Source organism: Lipophrys pholis (assembly GCF_963383615.2).
Source record: "Lipophrys pholis genome assembly, chromosome: 6".
Lineage (NCBI taxonomy): Eukaryota > Metazoa > Chordata > Actinopteri > Blenniiformes > Blenniidae > Lipophrys > Lipophrys pholis.
Genome location: NC_137629.1, coordinates 24941002 through 24959634, shown reverse-complemented (window position 1 = coordinate 24959634; position 18633 = coordinate 24941002). Strand labels below are relative to the sequence as shown.

Genomic DNA, 18633 nt, shown 5'->3' with positions numbered 1-18633 from the left:
TGTGTGTGTGTGTGTGTGTGTGTGTGTGTGCGTGTGTGTGTGTGTGTCCATCTGTTCATACACAAGCTTGTCTCGCTTTAACAATATATAAAAAAAAAAGACCCATCAAAAACCCCTTTCCTCATTCTCTTTCATTAAAAGAGTGTGTCTTGCTGTCTCTGGGGTAAACAAAGCAGTTACCCAGGAAACGCTCTGCCTTCAGGGCATTAGTGGGATAAGTCAATTGAACTGGAAAATGTTCATCTACCACCCAGGCTGACCTCAGTATGAGAGAACAGAACTGAACACAATCCACAAAAACATGCGAAACAACATTTGATATCTTATTCATGCTTGTTATTCAAATAAAAATTCCCCAGATTGATTCTCAACAAACATAATGTCAATCTGTATTTACATTGTGACTCCCAGACAACAAAATGCAAATAAAAGTGCTTCACAACTGGACAAAGGGTTAAAATGAAAGACTTGCACATGTACATGTGTGAGGAGAAATTACATACACAGATACAAAACACAATCAAATATCCAGCAACAATACAATTAAATAATTCAATAATAATAATAATAATAATAATAATAATAATAATACAACTGAAATAAATTAAAAACGGAGACCAATAGATGCCTGACACAGATGGAATAAAGTAAAGAGAGGTAAAATGGTAAACAACTTATAGAGAAAACAGGCAAAATTAGAGCAATGAAGGAGAGAGTAATGCAATGATATAAATTAGTCTAAAACATATGCACATATAGATATAAGTCGATATAAAACCATAGTACAAGCATAAAACTTGAGAGAAATCAAATCACATGCAAGAATTTTGGTTAAACTATGACATAAGAAAAAACAATATTGGGTCAATAAAAAGAATAGAAATAAATAGACCAAAAATAAAATGGATAAAGACATCAAAACTATTATAGTGTCAATCACAATGTACTGCATAAAAGCCAGACGTGAGTTTTAACCTTATAAAATTGGTAACCTAACATATTAAGGATCTATTTTCCTCTTGGGGTTTGTCACAAGTCTTTGGATAAAAGAGAACTATTTCATTTATGTATTGCTATTTATTTCAAAAATAAACCAACAGATGCTAATTCTTGCAGATTTGGTTTTCATTGAATAATGACGTCAGTGTCACAGAAAAGCAAACAAAAAAAAAAGTCGGTTCCAATCTTTCCTGTGCATCAAGTGAAAACAATCTCAGATAGTTTGGTAATGCACTGGTCATCAAAACCTACATTTCTGCACACTTAGAGTTGGGTTAGAGTTGCTGGTCTCGATGTGAACTATATACTAACTCACATTAGATAGTCTTGTTGATGGTTCTCACACATTCATCCTCACTGTTGAGTGTTTGTCAAACAGAAGACGCCATCCATTTATATCACTACTGACCAAAAAATATATGTATATTGTCATGAAACAAAGGTCAACGTCATCCAAATGACAAAATTAAAATATGACAGAGAGCAGAACTTAATATACTTTGACTGTTCCCACATACTGGTCATCAGTATATTACAGACAAGTAGTTTCCTTCTTTTATATATAACACACTTGCTCAGTTAATAAAAGGGAAATGAAAAAATAGATGTCTGTGCGACAAACGTTTAACCAACCCCACAGATACTTTCATTTCTGCACCTGCTTCCTCTCTGCTTTGTTGCTCACCATCTCTTAGAATGCCCTTAACTAGAGCAGCAGATCCTGCAAAAGAAGTGATGGTTGATATTTTATCTGCAAAGTTTCTGGTTAATTGACTTTTTGTTGTTGTTTATTGAATTCGTTTGACAAGATTTTCAGTACATACTTTTTCTATTTCGCTTCGTGTTGGAATTTATGAAATTCTACAAATGAAAAATCTGTCGGATGGAGTACAGACGCCGGAGAATTAAGGTTTGAAAACTCACCATGTGGAATCTATTCTCTTTCTACTGAAAATCCATCAGTGCTCAACACAGGTCAGTGGTCCCTTCTGCCTATTTTTGTGCTATTTGATATTTGCTGTGAGTGTGGCGGTTTATTTCAATGCGTAAAATGCATCTGTTCAACCCCGTTGGAAACACAAAAGTATAGTCTGATTAAATGAAAAGCAATGTGGGTTGCACATGATATTAAAACTTAGGTTTACATTTAAAGAACAATCTAATTAGTTGAACTGCACATTGAAAATCTGACTAAAATCTCTGTATTCATACATTTCCAGTGGAATTTGAAGAGGAAACAATTATTAAAACATTTCAACAGATCAAATACAACTTTATGTTCCTTCCTGTGGATTACAGTTTAGCTTAAATTACATAGTTAGTCCTTTACTCATTTGCAAATGTCTTGGACAAAAGTGTAAAGCACTAAAACTAAAGCAGTCTAAAAGCACATTTATGCCAGAAATATTGAATGAATGAATGAATGAATGAATGAATGAATGAATGAATGAATGCTTTATTTCGGTTAAAAATAAAAATAAAAACAAAATCATGTTTTTACAAAATAAACAGACAGCAACCGAAAAAGGAATAGGCTGAAGCCTCAAGGCTTAATTGTGCCTATCCTGTACCATCATAGGATTAACTGAATAATTCACAATAAAACATCACTAATACTCCCATTACTACTGAAAAATCAAATTCAATCAAATTTCATTGTAACCTTTGATAATTTTAGACTTTAAAGTCTTCTTGAAAACATACATAGAATTACACATCTTTATTTCATCATTAAGTCCATTCCATAATTTTACACCCAAAACTGACACACATCTGTACCTGATATTAGTTCTTACTTTGTGAGTGTCAAACATTAGCAAACCCCTTAGGTTATAAATCCCCTGCCTTAGTTTAAACAATTTTTGAATACAACCTGGAATTGTCTTATTTACCACTCTAAACATAATTTCTAATGTTTTTGAATATACAATGTCCAAAAATTTTTGGGTATGTGATCTTATAAACAGCTGATTTGTGGAATCACGATATCCAACTTCATTTATTATCCTAATAGCTCTTTTTTGCAGTTTGATTATTGGATCTAGGTTTGTTTTATATGTATTACCCCAAATTTCAACACAATATGTCATGTATGGCATCACAAGTGAAAAGTACAGCAAATGTAGGCAGTTCTTATTCAGTAAATGTCTTGTTCTGTAAAGAATAGAAATAGATTTGGATAATTTCTGTTTTACATATTTTATGTGAGGCTTCCCATGAAGATGTTAATGTTCTGTTTAGATGTAGACAGATTTTTCTGGGCTCTTTTATTCTCTCAAGAGCAATTTGTATGAAGAGTTGTACAGTTCATTTATTAAGATGAAGTGGTAGGGAAGTGTTTAAACCAATACTGACATGATCTTTCTTCCTTGTTTTGTACCAGGCAAACAATGCGATTGACAATGGTTGTCGTTTGGACGACAGCTTTGTTGGTGTTGCTCCAGAAGACTGTTTCATCCCCCGACAGCTCTGTAGATCGTTCCTCCCAAAACCTCTCATCTGTCCCTCCAGACTTGCCAGGCACGACCGAGTCTTTGGATCTGTCACGCAACCGCATAACGCAGCTCCACAGCGGGGACTTCCAAAACACGTATCTACTGAAGTTCCTGAATGTCTCCTGGAACAGTCTGGAGGACATCGACGCGGAGACGTTTACGTGCACGCCGCTCCTGGAGAACCTGGACCTGTCTCACAACGGCCTGAAGAACCTGACGGGTCAACCGTACCTGCTCTACACGGGGAACCTTCTGGTGCTAAACTTAACCTGGAACATGTCTCCTACCATGAGTTTGGGGAGTGAGTTTAGTCACCTGGCAAAACTGGAGAGATTAGCCGTAGGAGCCGCAAACATCAGTGTGGGTGATTTCAAGAACCTCGCTCAAGTCAATCTCCATACGCTGAGTCTTTCCCTGGAAGACGAACTAGAGTATGAAGCAGGAAGCCTGAAGGACGTCCGCGCTCATAGGCTTCAGATAGTCCTCAGCCGTTCTCAAATAATGGATCCCGATCTGGTTTCTGATGCACTGATGCTTTTCGTTGAAGTGGAGCTGATGAATTTGGCAGGAGGCTTCAAAACGTTGAGTAAGCGGTTGAGCGAGAGAGTAGAAATATACACTTCTCACCTTTACTTAAACAAGATATCCATCGCCTGGACTGACTTAACCAATTTAGTTAATGCGACTCTGCACAAAAACATTGCTCATGTCAGTGTCTCTGACGTAGTCATGTTCAACCTGCCTTTTTCGGAAACGGAGGTCACCAAGACGTCAAAAATGAAGTCCTTTACAGTCAGACGGGCTGTGGTGAAGTCTTTTATCTTTTCACAGGAGGCAGTTTACAACTTCTTCATCAGCCTGCCAGTCGAGAGTTTGACAATCGTGGAGACGTCGCTCATTCACATGACATGTCCAAAATCTGTCAGTCCTGTCCTCCACCTGGACTTCTCCCATGATGCCCTGTCTGACTCGATCTTCTCCAGAGTGGAGGGACAACAGATGGTTGACTGTGAGAATTTGGCCAATGTGAGAAATTTGACTCTTGCAGACAACAATCTTAAAAGTCTTCACATATTAAGCGAGCGTTTTAAGCACATGAGGTCACTGCAACACCTGGACCTCAGCCTCAACTCCATAGTCTTTGATGGTTCCTCTGAGTGTTTCTGGCCACTCGGCATCACCATTCTGAACCTGTCTTCAAATGGTTTGACCGAGTCCGTTTTTGAATGTCTCCCAAAAAATCTACAGACACTGGACCTTCAAAACAATGAGATTCTTGCAATTTCGTCGTCCATTTTCAAACTGGAAAACCTTTCTACACTGAATCTAAATGCCAACAAGCTGCGAGAGCTGCCAGCTTGTGATACATTCCCTGCCCTGAACAAGCTTATGATCAAGTCAAACTCCCTTCATGTCCCGTCCATGAGCAAGATGGAGACCTGCCCCAAACTGAAAGTCCTTGACGTCAGCGACAATCCCTTCATCTGCACCTGCTCTCTGAGGGGCTTCATAAGCCTCGGGATCACATCAGAAAGGAAATACGACTCTGGCGTTGACATAATAAACTGGCCTCTGGGCTATCGCTGCAGCTACCCAGAGGCTGTTCGAAACTCAAGTCTGAAGGATTTCTGGATCCCAGAGGTCTTGTGCAACGTCTGGCTCCTCGCAGCCACCATCTTGGTCCCAGCGGTCATTCTTATTGTGACAATAGTGGCCCTGTGTCGCCATCTAGATGTTCCCTGGTACATAAGTATGATCTGGCAGTGGACCAAAGCTAAACATCGGACAAGAAGACGGCAAGTTGGAGCGGAAGATCTGGCGGGCGTCGAGTTCCACGCTTTTGTGTCCTATAGTCAGCATGATGCCGACTGGGTGCACAGAGACCTTCTTTCTAATCTCGAAGGAGGGCTCAGAATCTCATACCACGAAAAACACTTTGTGCCAGGAAAAACTATTATTGAGAACATCATCAGCTGTGTGGAGAAGAGCTGGCGAGCAGTGTTTGTGCTCTCGGCTCACTTTGTCAAGAGTGAGTGGTGCCATTATGAGCTTTACTTCGCCAGCCACCAGCGCCTTTCCCGAGGATCGGACAGCATCGTGTTGGTGTTGCTGGAGCCTCTGCCTCAGTACCTGATCCCATCCAAGTACAACCAGCTGAAGTCCATGATGAACCGCCACACCTACCTGGAGTGGCCCCAGGACAGAGTCAAGCAGAGACTGTTCTGGGCTAACCTCAGAGCCGCAATACAGGCCGACCTGCCAAACGCACCAGCGGCACAAATACAAGAATGAGTGTCACAAAGGGAGCTTGCTTTTTTTTTTTTTTTGGTTTTTGGCTTGCTTTTTAACATATAACTACTTGATAATTCTTCAATTTGTTGTGAATGCAGTTGATGTTCACACGGCAGATATGAATGATTGACGCCAATATATTTGAACGATTCAGATCAGATTTATTTGACTGTATAAACTCACAAAAAGATCAACAATGTTATAAAAATAAACTTTACCAAACATTAGCAAAAAATCCATTTGATTCTTTTATCAATACTGACACCCACCAAACAACAGGACACACTGTGGGCGATCAACGTTACACGAACAATGAAAACAACTGCACACATACTGTACGTCTGTGAAAGACAGATCCACTTCTAAGGCAAGGAACAGAGGAACACGGATGTTTTTTTTCTTTTCTTTAGAGTTCAATTTTGTTTGATGAATCCCAAAAGTTGTATAGGCCTCCTCTACTCAGACACTATTTTCGGACTTGCAACGTCAGTCGAACTTCGTTATAACTCTCCCTTAACCGTCGCCCTTCAAAAGTTGGAAAAGCCACAGACCCGAGTCAAGGAAGAGACTGGATGACGATTATTTTCTCATTAATGCAGAAACGGTGAAGCACACTGAGCAAGTTCTCTCCACAGCGTGAAACCTGCCTCTCCATGGCCAGACGGAAATCCTCCTTCACTCCTTTGGTGATCCCCCTGGTCACAGTGTGGTGCCTGCAAGAGTGAGAAGGTTTTTAAAAAATGAAAAAACAAACACATAGGTGTCAGACATTTACTCTTATGGGCTGATTGTTATAAACAGACGCTGGATTATGTAGTAGAAACAATGTCATGAAAACAGCGTGTCGCATTTACCTCGCACACATAAATCAGCCAGTCACGTTTAAACATGTTTCATTACATTAAATCAAATCCACATAAAACATGTCCACAAATGAAATGAGATCATGATTGGGCAGAAAACTAAACTGACTGTACAACAACACCGACACCATCCTCAAATATCAACAAGAACAACGGTAATGACCACAGAAAGACAAGTCATGGTTCAAATAAACAAATGCTGACAGGAAACCAAAAAACAACTACATCTTGATGTAAAATGACAGGCCCAAATCAAAATTCAGGGGATGACAAGCCTTGCAGCTGGGAATGAAGGAAGGGTGATCGTTGGGCGGGATGGGGACTGTGGGAGGAGGGGCCTGGGGTACCTTTCCATGGTCTGCACCCCTTGTAGCAGTAGGGTATTTAACTCCACCCCCAGGGCGGGACTAGAGTTCCTGAGGGACAGCAACATTCAACAACTCTGTCAGTGCGGGTGCATTCAACTGTCTTTACTTCTACAGCAATTCAGCAACTTCACTTTGATTTGTTTTACTATCTTCCTCTTTATGAGGCCCACTCTGTTAACAACTTTTTTTCAAATTAAAGTAAAAAAAAAAATAAAAAATAAAAAATAAAAAATATTCCCCCACAGGCAATGTCTACTCAGATCAGTCAACAACACAGCCCTCTTTTAAAAACACCGCCGACAGAACGGGACGGTGTAGGGTCGCGATGTCCGCTGAGACATCTCGGATTATGAGTCGCTTACTTAATCAGGATTCCCTGATTGGGGAGCAGCTCCAGCTGAATCCTTCCTCCTTCTGGAGTACGCAGGTATGCAAACTCCTCCAGCATGTCGATGTCTGAGAAACATCATGAGCTTATGGAAGCCAACATCCAAACTGTGGCAACGCTGACAGGGCAACCGCTGAGACAGTGGTCGAACAAACAGTAGAGAGAAAACCTCATCCCTTATCATTCAGGGGCAGTTGAAAGAAAGGATACTGGTGACATAGTTGAAGAAATTCTCATATTGGAAGCTTCCCTGCTGACAGATTTTATCTATTGCCTTGAGAAACAGCAGTTCCCCCTGCGGCCAGTCGTGCTGCAAGAGGACGATGACATGACCAAGGGACAGGTCATCGCGATTGTCCGTGAAGGCACGAAGCTGAGAATAGAAACGAAATTAAAGGCAGATTATTCAGGCGGGGTTCACATTTAAATCAATGCTCCTTTGTAATAAAGCACAAATAGCCTCCAGTGTGTACACACTTGCCAATAATAAACCTGCAAACTGTATTGATTTCCACAAACATTCATATTTAAGTTACCTTGAAGCATGCCAACATGAGCTGGAGACAGAAAGGCAACACAGCTTTGCAGGTGCAGGGCAGCAGTCGCAGGTCATTACCTGTTTCAGTCAGAATAAAAAAAAAAAAAGAGGCATCGGTGTTCTGAAGTCACACATGGAATGGTGATATTATTACATTTGAACAACAGTAGTTGGCATTCAAGAGACAAAACTGTTGTGTTTGTGCTTACAGCGGCTCATTAAGATTCACAAACACAAACAATAATATAAACGATCTCAACCAATTGAAAACTGCGAGTATGTACCTTTCCTAGTTTTTGTCTTCACTCTCCCTTGGTCCTCTGAGGCCTTACTTGGTTCTTGGGTCGGTGGTATCAGTGCACCGACAACATCCAGCAGCTTTTCACAGGCCCTCTTATCAAGACAAAATCAGACAATATATTTACATTATGTACAATACCGCCAAGTTAAAGCTATGTTTTTATGTTTTAAGTAGACATGTTTGACCCGGCGATTGAAAGAAGAACAATCATAATCTATTCAATTTGATTTATTTAATCACTTGGAAATGACTTCTTCACTAAATAATGACAGAGTAATTGGTGAACAACACAGCAAAACTGTAGTTTAATAAGGTTGTGCTAAACTGGTAAAACTCAGCCTTCAAGATTTTAACTAGCAGCCTTTATAAATTTCAATGCTAGTCTGAACTTTAACGCCACCTGCAGGCCAGCTGGAAAAGACCACATACATTTTTGGGATCATGGTACATTTTTTTTTAATACTAGTACTAATTACATCCAGTTTCTATGCCCATCCGTTAATTTGAATGTTTTATGATAGATAAATAAACAATATTATTATATATGTGGAGGCCCAGAGTAGAATCTGGCTCGATCCAGATTCCGGCCGACCCAGATTGGAATTCCATGTTGAACTTTAAGACTACAGTCATTTGATTTGTTTAGAAAACAGTTGATAAACAGATTATTGATTAAAAATTAAGCTATGTAACAAAGCAATAATGTACAAATGGGAAATAATCTGCAAATAAATTAAAAGATGATACGAACAATTACATTAAGTAAGTAATAGGATAATTATAAAATCTGATTATCTAATATTGAGGGAATGGCAGGATTAAATAAGTTTTACTTCTTACTATCAATTTTCTGTTGAATTAGATATTTGTGCTTGAATTAGATACATTTGATTGGAATTCCAATCTGGGCCGGCCGGATTCCTGATCAGGCCTCCACATACAGCATACATGGAGCACTGGGTTACTGAAAGAATACACACGGAAAGTGTGTGGGCCAGAAAAGCTAGAGGAATTGATTATTATGAAAGCATAACATGAATATAAAAAATACAAATACACATAATCACCCACACATAGATTCATACTAACTACCAAAATGCATTTTCCAATAAACCTCACAAGCATCTTTGGGTATGTTGGAAATATGCGAGTAAGTTGAAGGTGCCGGAAAAACTAATCACAAAACAGAATTAACCAAATACAAATGTGGGTTGCTGCCCTTTACATCAACACGTCGCTCGTCACTAAACTAACGTTGTACTGGTGCGAGTGTGTGTACCTTGTACTCTCCCAGAGCGTAGTGGCAGGACGCCTGCTGTATGAGGGCCCTGTGGTGCTCCAGAGTGATCTGACCGGAGGGACTCTGCTGCCCGGGCTGAGGCTGCTGGACTGCGGCCATCTGGTGCAGGCTGGAGAGGGCTTTACGGTACTGCCCCTGGAGACGACAAATCCCCAGTGTGTTAGCACAGGCTCGGAATGCTCGTGTAAATGTATGTGGATGGAGAATCTCCTAATCGGGGTTAATACGCAGACTCACTATAACATAAGTTACAATGGGTTTATTTAGTAAATACTGAATAAAATATGTTTCCCCTTTGCTGCACTTTGAATGACAATATTCTTTCAATCAGTGATCAAATTTATTCATTCTGAATGTTTTGATTCTTGAAGTGACACAATGTATTAGAAACAACCACTGGTAGTAGTGTCTATTATTCTGTCTATCACAGCAAATCACTGCAACTCGCACCATAAACTTGGTGGTTTATACCATATTATAAGTAAGCACGGGTGATAATCACAAATCAATACTGCACAGAAACAATTAGCAGGAACAGAAAAAAATTAAGCAGTTTCTCACCTGGTAAATAATCATGTCTGTGAGGAATATTCGGAACCACAGCCAGCAGTCTGTCTTCCACGCAGCACAAATCTTCTTAAACTCTAACAGGCATGACAATAAAACATTATTTTATTCATATGTAATCATGGCATAATCCAGAAATAAAGAGCCATTTTCTTTATGATAAATAGTGCTAAACTCTTATGAACCTTGTTCCGTAATATTACAATACCATGACTGAATGCTGACTCGGCGTATAAATGAATAAAATAAATTAATATAAAAGAAGAATGTACTGGTGCTTACCACTTTCCAGGCCATCGTGGGAATGAAGGAGGTCCCAACTTTCTCTTGCTGTGCGAAAACTCTCCAAAGTCTCTGCCCAGCTGGGCATCTCAGTCTTGTTCAAAAAAATATGTCGTCCGCGTCCTTTCCCTGCCGCTTCCTCATCATCTGAGCTCTACATGCACAGTAACAAACCATCAGATAGATCTTTCTTTTTTCCTGTAGTTTAAAGATAATCATGTAAGAACAATAAACAACATTTTTTAATCATTACGTACCATAGTTCTCTCTCTCCCATCAGCCAGTTTGCGTTTCTTATGAGCATGTTTTACTACTCCTCTGTCCAGCTCCACTTCACTGTACACCAAGCTCAAATCCTCAACAAGGATCCATGGCCCTGTGCTCAATGCGTTTACCCCTACAGCAGAAAAACACTCAGTGTGATCGGAACACTTTACTGAAAAGAGATGCACAGCCATAAGAATTTGACGAAAATGAAGCAAATGGAGAAGAATGTGTGCTTGCAAAGAAAAAACACTGACCTTGGAACAGTGCGGGCTGCACAGCCGAGATGTAGAGGAAGGCGCTGCGGAAGAGGACAAGTGCTGCGCAGATGACGATCTGGCTGCAGCAGCGGGACCTTGTGTCTCCCTCCAGACCAGGCAAGTACCGACACAGTTCTTTGACTCTTTGCAGCATGTCCACATAACTCCTAGACCACACGCACCCACACAATATTCAAAAGTATACTCTTAATATCATCAACCATTCAACAGTCAAATTATCTTTGATATAATGTAATACACAGGATATTTTGAATTTCCCAATTCGGATCAACGGATCAGTAAAGGATTATAAAGACTGCTACACTACCTCTGTCCCTTGTCTCCCTGCCACTCGCAGCGAGCTCCAACCACAGCAAGGATGTCCAACAGCCTCTCCCAGGGCTCTGCCACCAGGGAGGATTTCTCTGATAGACCATCAATCACATAACGTTGAGTTGTACGGGAAACACTGGGTGACTTCAGACCTTCTTGAGAGCCTTGAAAGAAAGGAAGAAGAGAAAGCACAATACTGTCAAAACGCCAAAGAATACCAACATCAGAATGTTCAAACCTGTTGTACCAAAATAAAAGTGCACCTTCCAAGTTTACCTTGTATTTGTACGTCAGCTGAGGGTCCTCGGGTAACGTACCCGATGTAGAATTCAGCTGCTTTCAGCATGTATTTCTGCATAAGGCTCGCTGGCAAGCGCATGTCCATGTTGTTTATGACCAAAGGAAGGACATCACACACTGCAAGAGCAAATAAACAGTACAGTGAGAAGTGGGCCATGTCTCGGTTAAATGAGCAAAAACACTTTCAATAACATTCACTGACCAAAAAGTTTTCTGAAGCAGTTGACAGGAGTTTCCACATTCTCCGATACCTCTGCTTCCAATAATGTCTCCCCTAAATTAACCTGGGAACAGAGCCTGTTGTTAGCATATACTGTTAAATAAGCCAAAACAAAAGATTTGTGGTTCAATTCCATACCCCGTGTTGAACCACAGACTCTGGAAAGCGCTTCAGCAGGAGCAGCAGCATCTCTGCCTTCTCCAAAGTGTTGAAGCACTGTTCTGTGGCTTTCAGCAGCATCTCACACTGAACACGACCAGGCAGCGTCTCAAAAAGTCCTGGGTGAGACAAGCACATACAAAACTCTTTCGATACCAAAAAGTAAAACATTTTCTCTTCATGACTGTACACACTTCAGAATCACAATTCTCACAGTGAGAATGTTGTCACATATACAAATGTCTCCAATCATACTAAATATAATTTAGTTGGTCAGCTGAAAACGTCTAAATGTTTTAATTGTTGTTGCTGGGGTTTTTTTTTTATAGCAATAATGAAGCATGTTAAGTATTTTAGTATTTAATACTGTACAGTGGCCTTGGGTGTCTTGAAATAAATCTTATAAATGATTTCATACATAAAATGGAAATCCCCTAATTTATGTCAGAGATCTTTCTCTTTTTAAATCAGCTTAAAGGACATTTTGTATTTTTGTTTTGTTTGTCTTTGCTGCAGTCTTGCAACTTTCTGAAGATGTATTTTGTGTTTCTTTTGTCTCTATGTGAGCATCCCTGTTGTTTAGGTCTCTGGAACCAGGCCCAGATGGATCTGGAAGTTATGTCTCTGTGGTAACTGTGTGGTAATTTGGACTATTTGTAAGATCACTTCATAGTAGGGATTACTGTGCTCACCTCGTAGAAACTGTGCTTGTTTGTCTTGGGAGTCACTGCGAAGGGCAGCAGTGATGACACTGATCTCACGCCAAACAATAGGCTGATCCGGAAAGTTTATAAACCTCAGGGACGAAGGGAATATTGGCAAATGTTATTTGAGGCTCAGTACATGTCATTAGATGAAGAGATGGGTGCACTGCCACTCACATGTCATACAGCAGTCTTCCTGCTGAAGCTGTCCTCTCGGCATTGCGTTCAATTGTATACATTTCATACTGTGAAGAAAATGTAAATTATAACAGATGTGTCCTCATGGAGCTGTCTTTTAAAGCTCGGGATTATGTTAAAGGTTACCTGTATGTTGAAGTCTGATGGGTAAAGGGTTCTGGCTGTGATGAGCCAGGCTTTGGCCGCACAAGGATCATCCGAAACCAGCTCGCGGGCTCTTTTCACTAAAAACTCGCAGTCTTTCTGCGCTGACATGACGGCGAAAAGCGAAAAGCGAAAAGCGACCACACACGCAGCTTTATCTGCAGTTTGATGCTCCTTAAAGACGCACAAGCCTCCTTGATGATCAATGTAAAGATGCTGATGAGTCCAACGTTAGAAACCTGTTCTCCGTTAGCAACACAGCTAGTTCGCATCAGCTTGTTTACAAACAGTTTACATGTTTACCATAAATATTTAACAGCTCTATTTGTCAATTTGCTTTCATAAATATGAATATCGTTGATATGTAAACGCGAAATAAGCTCCAAGTCTTTATGAATTGACCAGACAAAGCTACACATTTATTTTCAACACGATCACCAGTTGATGACGTCACTGCGCTGTCGTAAAATCCGACGTGCAACGTCGCTTTACGACATAACCCTCAGGGGCTAGTGGTTTCGTAGCACCAAAACAATCCGAACAATGTACTTTTTCGACATTCACGTGCTATAATCAGCGCGTCACCTGCCACAATTGATGAACCCAAACTACTCACTGCTCCCTTTCAATAATAAAGAAAATTGAGTTCGCGAATGTGAAAACGTCTGCTACTACATGGATTAGCTGTCAGATGTGTTGCAGTGCGCATGCGCCGCTGCTGTCACCTGCTTCCGCCCTTGCTTCTTGGTGGGGCAGCAGACACGACCTACAGCAGGGGCCCTAACACCCTGCCAGTGGCCCTCTACATGTCCGGAGAGGACAGACTTGTGTACGCAACAGGTAAACGACTTATTCAGGACCCGAACAGCTCGTTTGCCTCTTGACATTCGATTGTTGTCCACGGGGTCTCCAACCAATCATCAACCGTTCGTTTTGACACTGGTCAGGTTAGCCACTTAGCATGCTCGGCAGACAGACACCTTACCGTAGCATGCAGCTATTATCTGGTGTCTTAAAGCCCTTCTGACGGTTCGATAGCCCTGTGTCGAGGCGCGGTCGCTGGCACCGTGAAGCTAACAAGCCCTGCTGACCTAGCATTTCGGTGTTTTGAGTTAAAGGCTAAATCTTGCCAGTCTGTGATGGGAGCAGCTGGGTATTGAATCGCCGCACCTGCGGTGACGTGCACTTCGCTTGTGTGTGTGTGCGTGCGTGCGTGTGTCTCAAATCCGACGTATGTACCCCGCCTTAATCCACCTTGACTGGTAGCATGCTGCAACAGGCATGACAAATCGAGTCGGCAGCTTCCAGGAAAACTGTGCACACAGGGCGTGTTCAGTGCAGATGGAGTTTAATTGCAGAACATCAAGTCTATGTTAATATTGATGCAACAAATCGAGTCTGAAATAAAGTGACCGATCACGACGCATGTCTTCTGATTAAAACCATAGTTCACAATACAGTTTTCGCATTTGCTTTTATTTTTAAATTTATTTATTTATTTATTTTTAAGTAATATGTGGCGGTGTCTGAATTAAATACGCCTTAAGCATCGGGTGCAGTCTGTCATACTGACCTGAATCTACCATGTGTCAAGATTTCTGCTGTGATATTTTGGTTGGTCTGCCATGACCTCTGATGACCCCACAGCTTTCCCAGCATAGCCTTCTTCCTGGGCTATGTATAGAAGTAGCAGACGACTTGCTTTACACAATCAGACTTAATTTTGAAACATCTTGTTTAAAACAAAAAAAAAAAAAAGAAGAATGTCTTATTGTTGATGTAAAGTGAGCTGGTATCTTGCTAGATTCCTCCATGCTTAAAAAAAGATGCTGCCTTTGAAACTTGATCACATCAAATAGAGGGTGCTCTACTACCCCCAAAGTGTTTTGCACAAACACATTTAACTTGCAGCTGTACCTCCCCTTTCCTCTTGACTTTGGCTGTGCTTATCAGTCGGTTGTATAATACTGCTTATCAGTATGCAGTCAGGTCAGCCTGGTTCTTGCATGCTTAGGGCAGGTAACCGTGATCAACTTGTTCAATGTACCTCAAACTCTAAACTTGTAATGATCCTATCCTGCAGAGTTGCTGTATATTTAGTGATGTTAAAAAGGATTCTATGATAATACATTTTGGGTTTGATGGTTGGCTTTTTGAGGTCACTGTCAAATGTTCTAAACTAATTGTGTTTCTCTGGATCTTCTTCAGTTAAGATATGCATTTGTATATGCACTTTGTCAAGTAACTAACACAATCATTTTACATGTCTTGCAGATGTATGCATTACTGGTATGATGCTGCAAAATAAGGCTGTGGTGCACTGAGCCTCTCATGGCTGTTAGCACCATGGACTCGGAGTCTGCCCGGACACCTCAGCCCCAGTCTGCTCTGACAAAAGGAGGCCATTCCCTGATGCCTGCTGGGGCTTTGAGCACCAGTAGGCATCAGGGGAAGCACTATGTCTGTGGATCGATTGCAGCTTTTACCAACATTGTGATCACCTTCCCCATCCAGAAGGTGCTGTTTCGCCAGCAGCTGCATGGTGTCTTGGCCACGGAGGCAGTTCGACAGCTCCAGAGGGATGGGCTGAGAAATCTGTACCGAGGCCTGCTGCCCCCACTTCTCCAGAAGAGCACTACTGTGGCCATCATGTTTGGCCTGTATGAGGACTTCTCTCGAGTTTTGCTTGACCGGGCCGGTGGCGTGCCCGAGCTGGTCACGCGCAGCTTTGCTGCGGCGTTGGCCGGAACCACAGAGGCCATTCTAACACCATTTGAGCGTGTGCAGACTCTCCTACAAGACCATCGGCACCATGGGCGCTTCAACAACACGGCCCACACCTTCCGGACACTTCTGACCGAGTACGGCGTCAGAGAGTGCTACCGGGGCCTCGTACCCATACTCTTGCGTAATGGCCCGAGCAATGTGCTTTTCTTCGGCCTCCGGGGGCCCATTAAGGAGCAGCTTCCCGAAGCTACGAACAAGGCTGGTCATTTGGTGAATGATTTTGTGTGCGGAGGGGTGTTGGGGGCTGGCCTTGGCATTATGTTCTATCCATTAAATGTGGTCAAATCTCGGGCTCAGTCTCAGGTTGGAGGAGCTTTCAAGCCTTGCGGGGAGGTGCTGTCAACAGTGTGGAGAGAGAGGGGGGGCAGCCTGGCCATGCTCTTCCGAGGTGCCCACCTCAACTACCACCGGTCACTGCTCTCCTGGGGCATCATCAACGCCACCTACGAGCTGCTGCTGAAGCTCTTATGAGAGAAGGAATCAAAATATAAAGTGGAAAGTATTTAATATCGTTGCAAAGGAATAGAGCGAGTTTGAAGAGAGAAATTGAGTAACGCCTATGCACTCGCTGTCTGGCGCTGATAACAGGACAGTGATTCCAGGACTGAAAGGTGGCAAAAAAAGTTGCACTTCTCAAAGGGGCCAACAGTCAGTGTATCGTAGCCACCTATCATTGTTAGTTTTTAATATTGAGCTTTTAAAAAAGAAGCTACACATTTCAGCCTATATAAAACTTGTGCCAGGGTCCAACTGTGATGCCCTCATTTGCTCTTTGTGCAAAAATTAAGGGAAGAAAGCAGCAGTCCAGCCCCCCCGACCCCCACCCCCGTGCTGTGGTGTTTTGAGGATAGTAATAATCTATTTGTTTGACTAAGAGCACCTCCGCTTTAAAAAAAAAACCCTAATAAATCCTGCCAATGTAATATTAAGCTTTTGACCATTGAAACCCCCCAGAAGTGTTGTTAAGGAGAATGTAATAAACGGTTGTTCCGTTTAGTTCTCATTATGTTCAGAAGGTTAATGCTAAATGTGATCTGCTGATTTTTGGGGGGGATACAAAAAGTAAAAAGCAACATTTTCTAAAACTGTTCCTATTTTCATGTATTTTACCTACGGCAAATGTTCTGTTCAATTTAGTTTGTCTTGATTAAATTTTTTTTCCAAGTGCTCCTAGCAGGATGTGTTGCTTTGTGAGTTTAACAAGTGCCCAATGAAATATTTGTCAGCTAAATGTTTAGCTCAGATCTTGTCGGTTCCATTACAACAAGTAAGAGCTCATTCAAAGAGAGACCTGGCACTATTTCTGCTCTGCACTGTCACTGCATTTGTGAAATTTTGAACAACTGCTTTTTCGAACTATAAAACAAAGTGCTCCTCCGTGTTCGTTTCCTTGGTAAGCACTCTGCGCCTTTTGTTTTTGTGCAGCTTTTTGCCCCTCCTATGCTACTCGTTGATATTTCCTCCTCTCACGCTTGCTCTCCTCTCTGCCTGTAACATCTGTTGACATAATGGGCTCAGATTTCAAGCTCGAGTAGACACAGTCACCGCCACACAGCAGCTCTGGCGGTGTAAGACTGCCCAGAGAAGAAAGGCATGCTGCTCGGACGTTTGAGAGAGCGATGGAGGCTGAAGAGTAGCGGTGCTGCGAGGAGACTGTGGCAGAGGGTAATGTTCAGTGGCACAAAAAGCTCAAGCTGCCATGTAAATGGATCACTTGGCCTATTTCTGACGTTTTTGTCAACGTGTGTGTCCACAGTGTTCCGTGTTTGATGGTTTGTTTTTTTTCCTCAGATTCTTTCTAGGGGGTTTTTTCTCCTCAAATATAAGACTTTGTTCTAAAAGTGACATATCTTTGGTGATATTGAGTAGTGCTGTTATTCACTTGCCTGAAGCACAAGTAACCACATAATGATGAAAATGTCTAATCATTGCCAGAAAATTAAACGCTCACAAGCAATCCATTAAAACACGGCTAAGTCTCTTATATGGGTGTTTATATGGAAACATTATGTTTGACGTATGCGGCCAAATATAAACAATTTGACAATGACAAGCTGTAGAGTAGTACTAGATGTACGTGAGTCATACATGCGTAACCGCGTCACATCTGTCTAACCTGCTCCTTCCCAAATATGCAGTGTAATCCCTACTTTGGAGTCAGTCACATTACATCACTACTGGACATTGTATTATTTTAAGAGATAACCAGACTCAACATTGGGGAATAAAGATGGAGGTAACAGTCGCACACACTGTGGTTCAACATTCCTTTTCTTTACTCATTTGAACATGGAAGTGGCTCTGGCAACAGGAGCCTTGCTGTCGGGCCATATTTTGTCTGGGGGGCAATGCAGAGTGTCGGTCTCTAGATTACTCTGTCAGGACGTCAGATTGCAGATAATGATCAGATTAAGGACACATGGGGACTTTGGATAAGGATGAGTTGAGCTACTGTGGTTATAAAGCCTCTCAGCTCTGTTTCTTTTCACCCTAACAAGTGTCCCACTGACTGTCATCTTAGCAATAATTTAACTATATTCACATCCTCATCTATTATTTAAGGAGTCTGTATTGAATAACTGTAGTAAAGGTGTTGCTGTAACTCAGTTTATCAGGTTCTGGATGAATAGTGTATAAACATTACTAAATGAGACATGAGAAATAAAGTACGCCTTCATGGAACTGTAGCAACTCAAATGAGGTTTATCAGTGTTGCTCATGAACTTCATCAAATATGTTAAAAAAGAAACAATGCCCTTGTAGACTGCTTAGCTTTATAGTCTGTTCTTAAATCATTCTCGCCTATGGCAAGATTTGACAAATCGTTCATTGTCTCCTAAAAACACTACACTTTAGTGAAAAGAGCTTAGC

General features: G+C 41.5%; 3 protein-coding genes across 7 annotated transcripts; 2 read left to right on the top strand and 1 right to left on the bottom strand.

Moving 5' to 3' along the window:
- The first annotated feature begins 1685 nt into the window (after positions 1-1685).
- Positions 1686-6015, top strand: tlr1 (toll-like receptor 1). The gene is made up of 2 exons (XM_080465581.1): positions 1686-1974; positions 3383-6015. Exon 2 carries the CDS (start codon positions 3390-3392, stop codon positions 5784-5786), a length of 2397 nt encoding a protein of 798 aa, XP_080321707.1. The 5' UTR covers positions 1686-1974; positions 3383-3389; the 3' UTR covers positions 5787-6015.
- ints10 (integrator complex subunit 10) lies at positions 5926-14170 on the bottom strand. Of its 5 annotated transcripts, none has more exons than XM_080465582.1 (18): positions 12958-14147; positions 12811-12878; positions 12622-12725; positions 11909-12048; positions 11753-11834; positions 11527-11667; positions 11246-11414; positions 10915-11084; positions 10651-10790; positions 10394-10547; positions 10106-10188; positions 9524-9679; positions 8228-8336; positions 7942-8021; positions 7616-7778; positions 7380-7473; positions 6925-7065; positions 5930-6499 (listed from the first exon to the last, which is right to left on the bottom strand). In XM_080465582.1, exons 1-18 carry the CDS (start codon positions 13084-13086, stop codon positions 6343-6345), a joined length of 2280 nt encoding a protein of 759 aa, XP_080321708.1. In that variant the 5' UTR covers positions 13087-14147; the 3' UTR covers positions 5930-6342. The 5 variants fall into 5 exon arrangements, with proteins under 5 accessions (XP_080321710.1, XP_080321708.1, XP_080321709.1 ...); XM_080465583.1 differs by having other exon boundaries at positions 6997-7065; XM_080465584.1 differs by lacking the exon at positions 6925-7065 and having other exon boundaries at positions 5926-6499; positions 12958-14170.
- slc25a51b (solute carrier family 25 member 51b) lies at positions 13700-16929 on the top strand. Its single transcript, XM_080465589.1, has 2 exons — positions 13700-13815; positions 15250-16929. Exon 2 carries the CDS (start codon positions 15307-15309, stop codon positions 16231-16233), a length of 927 nt encoding a protein of 308 aa, XP_080321715.1. The 5' UTR covers positions 13700-13815; positions 15250-15306; the 3' UTR covers positions 16234-16929.
- Positions 16930-18633: the final 1704 nt, after the last annotated feature.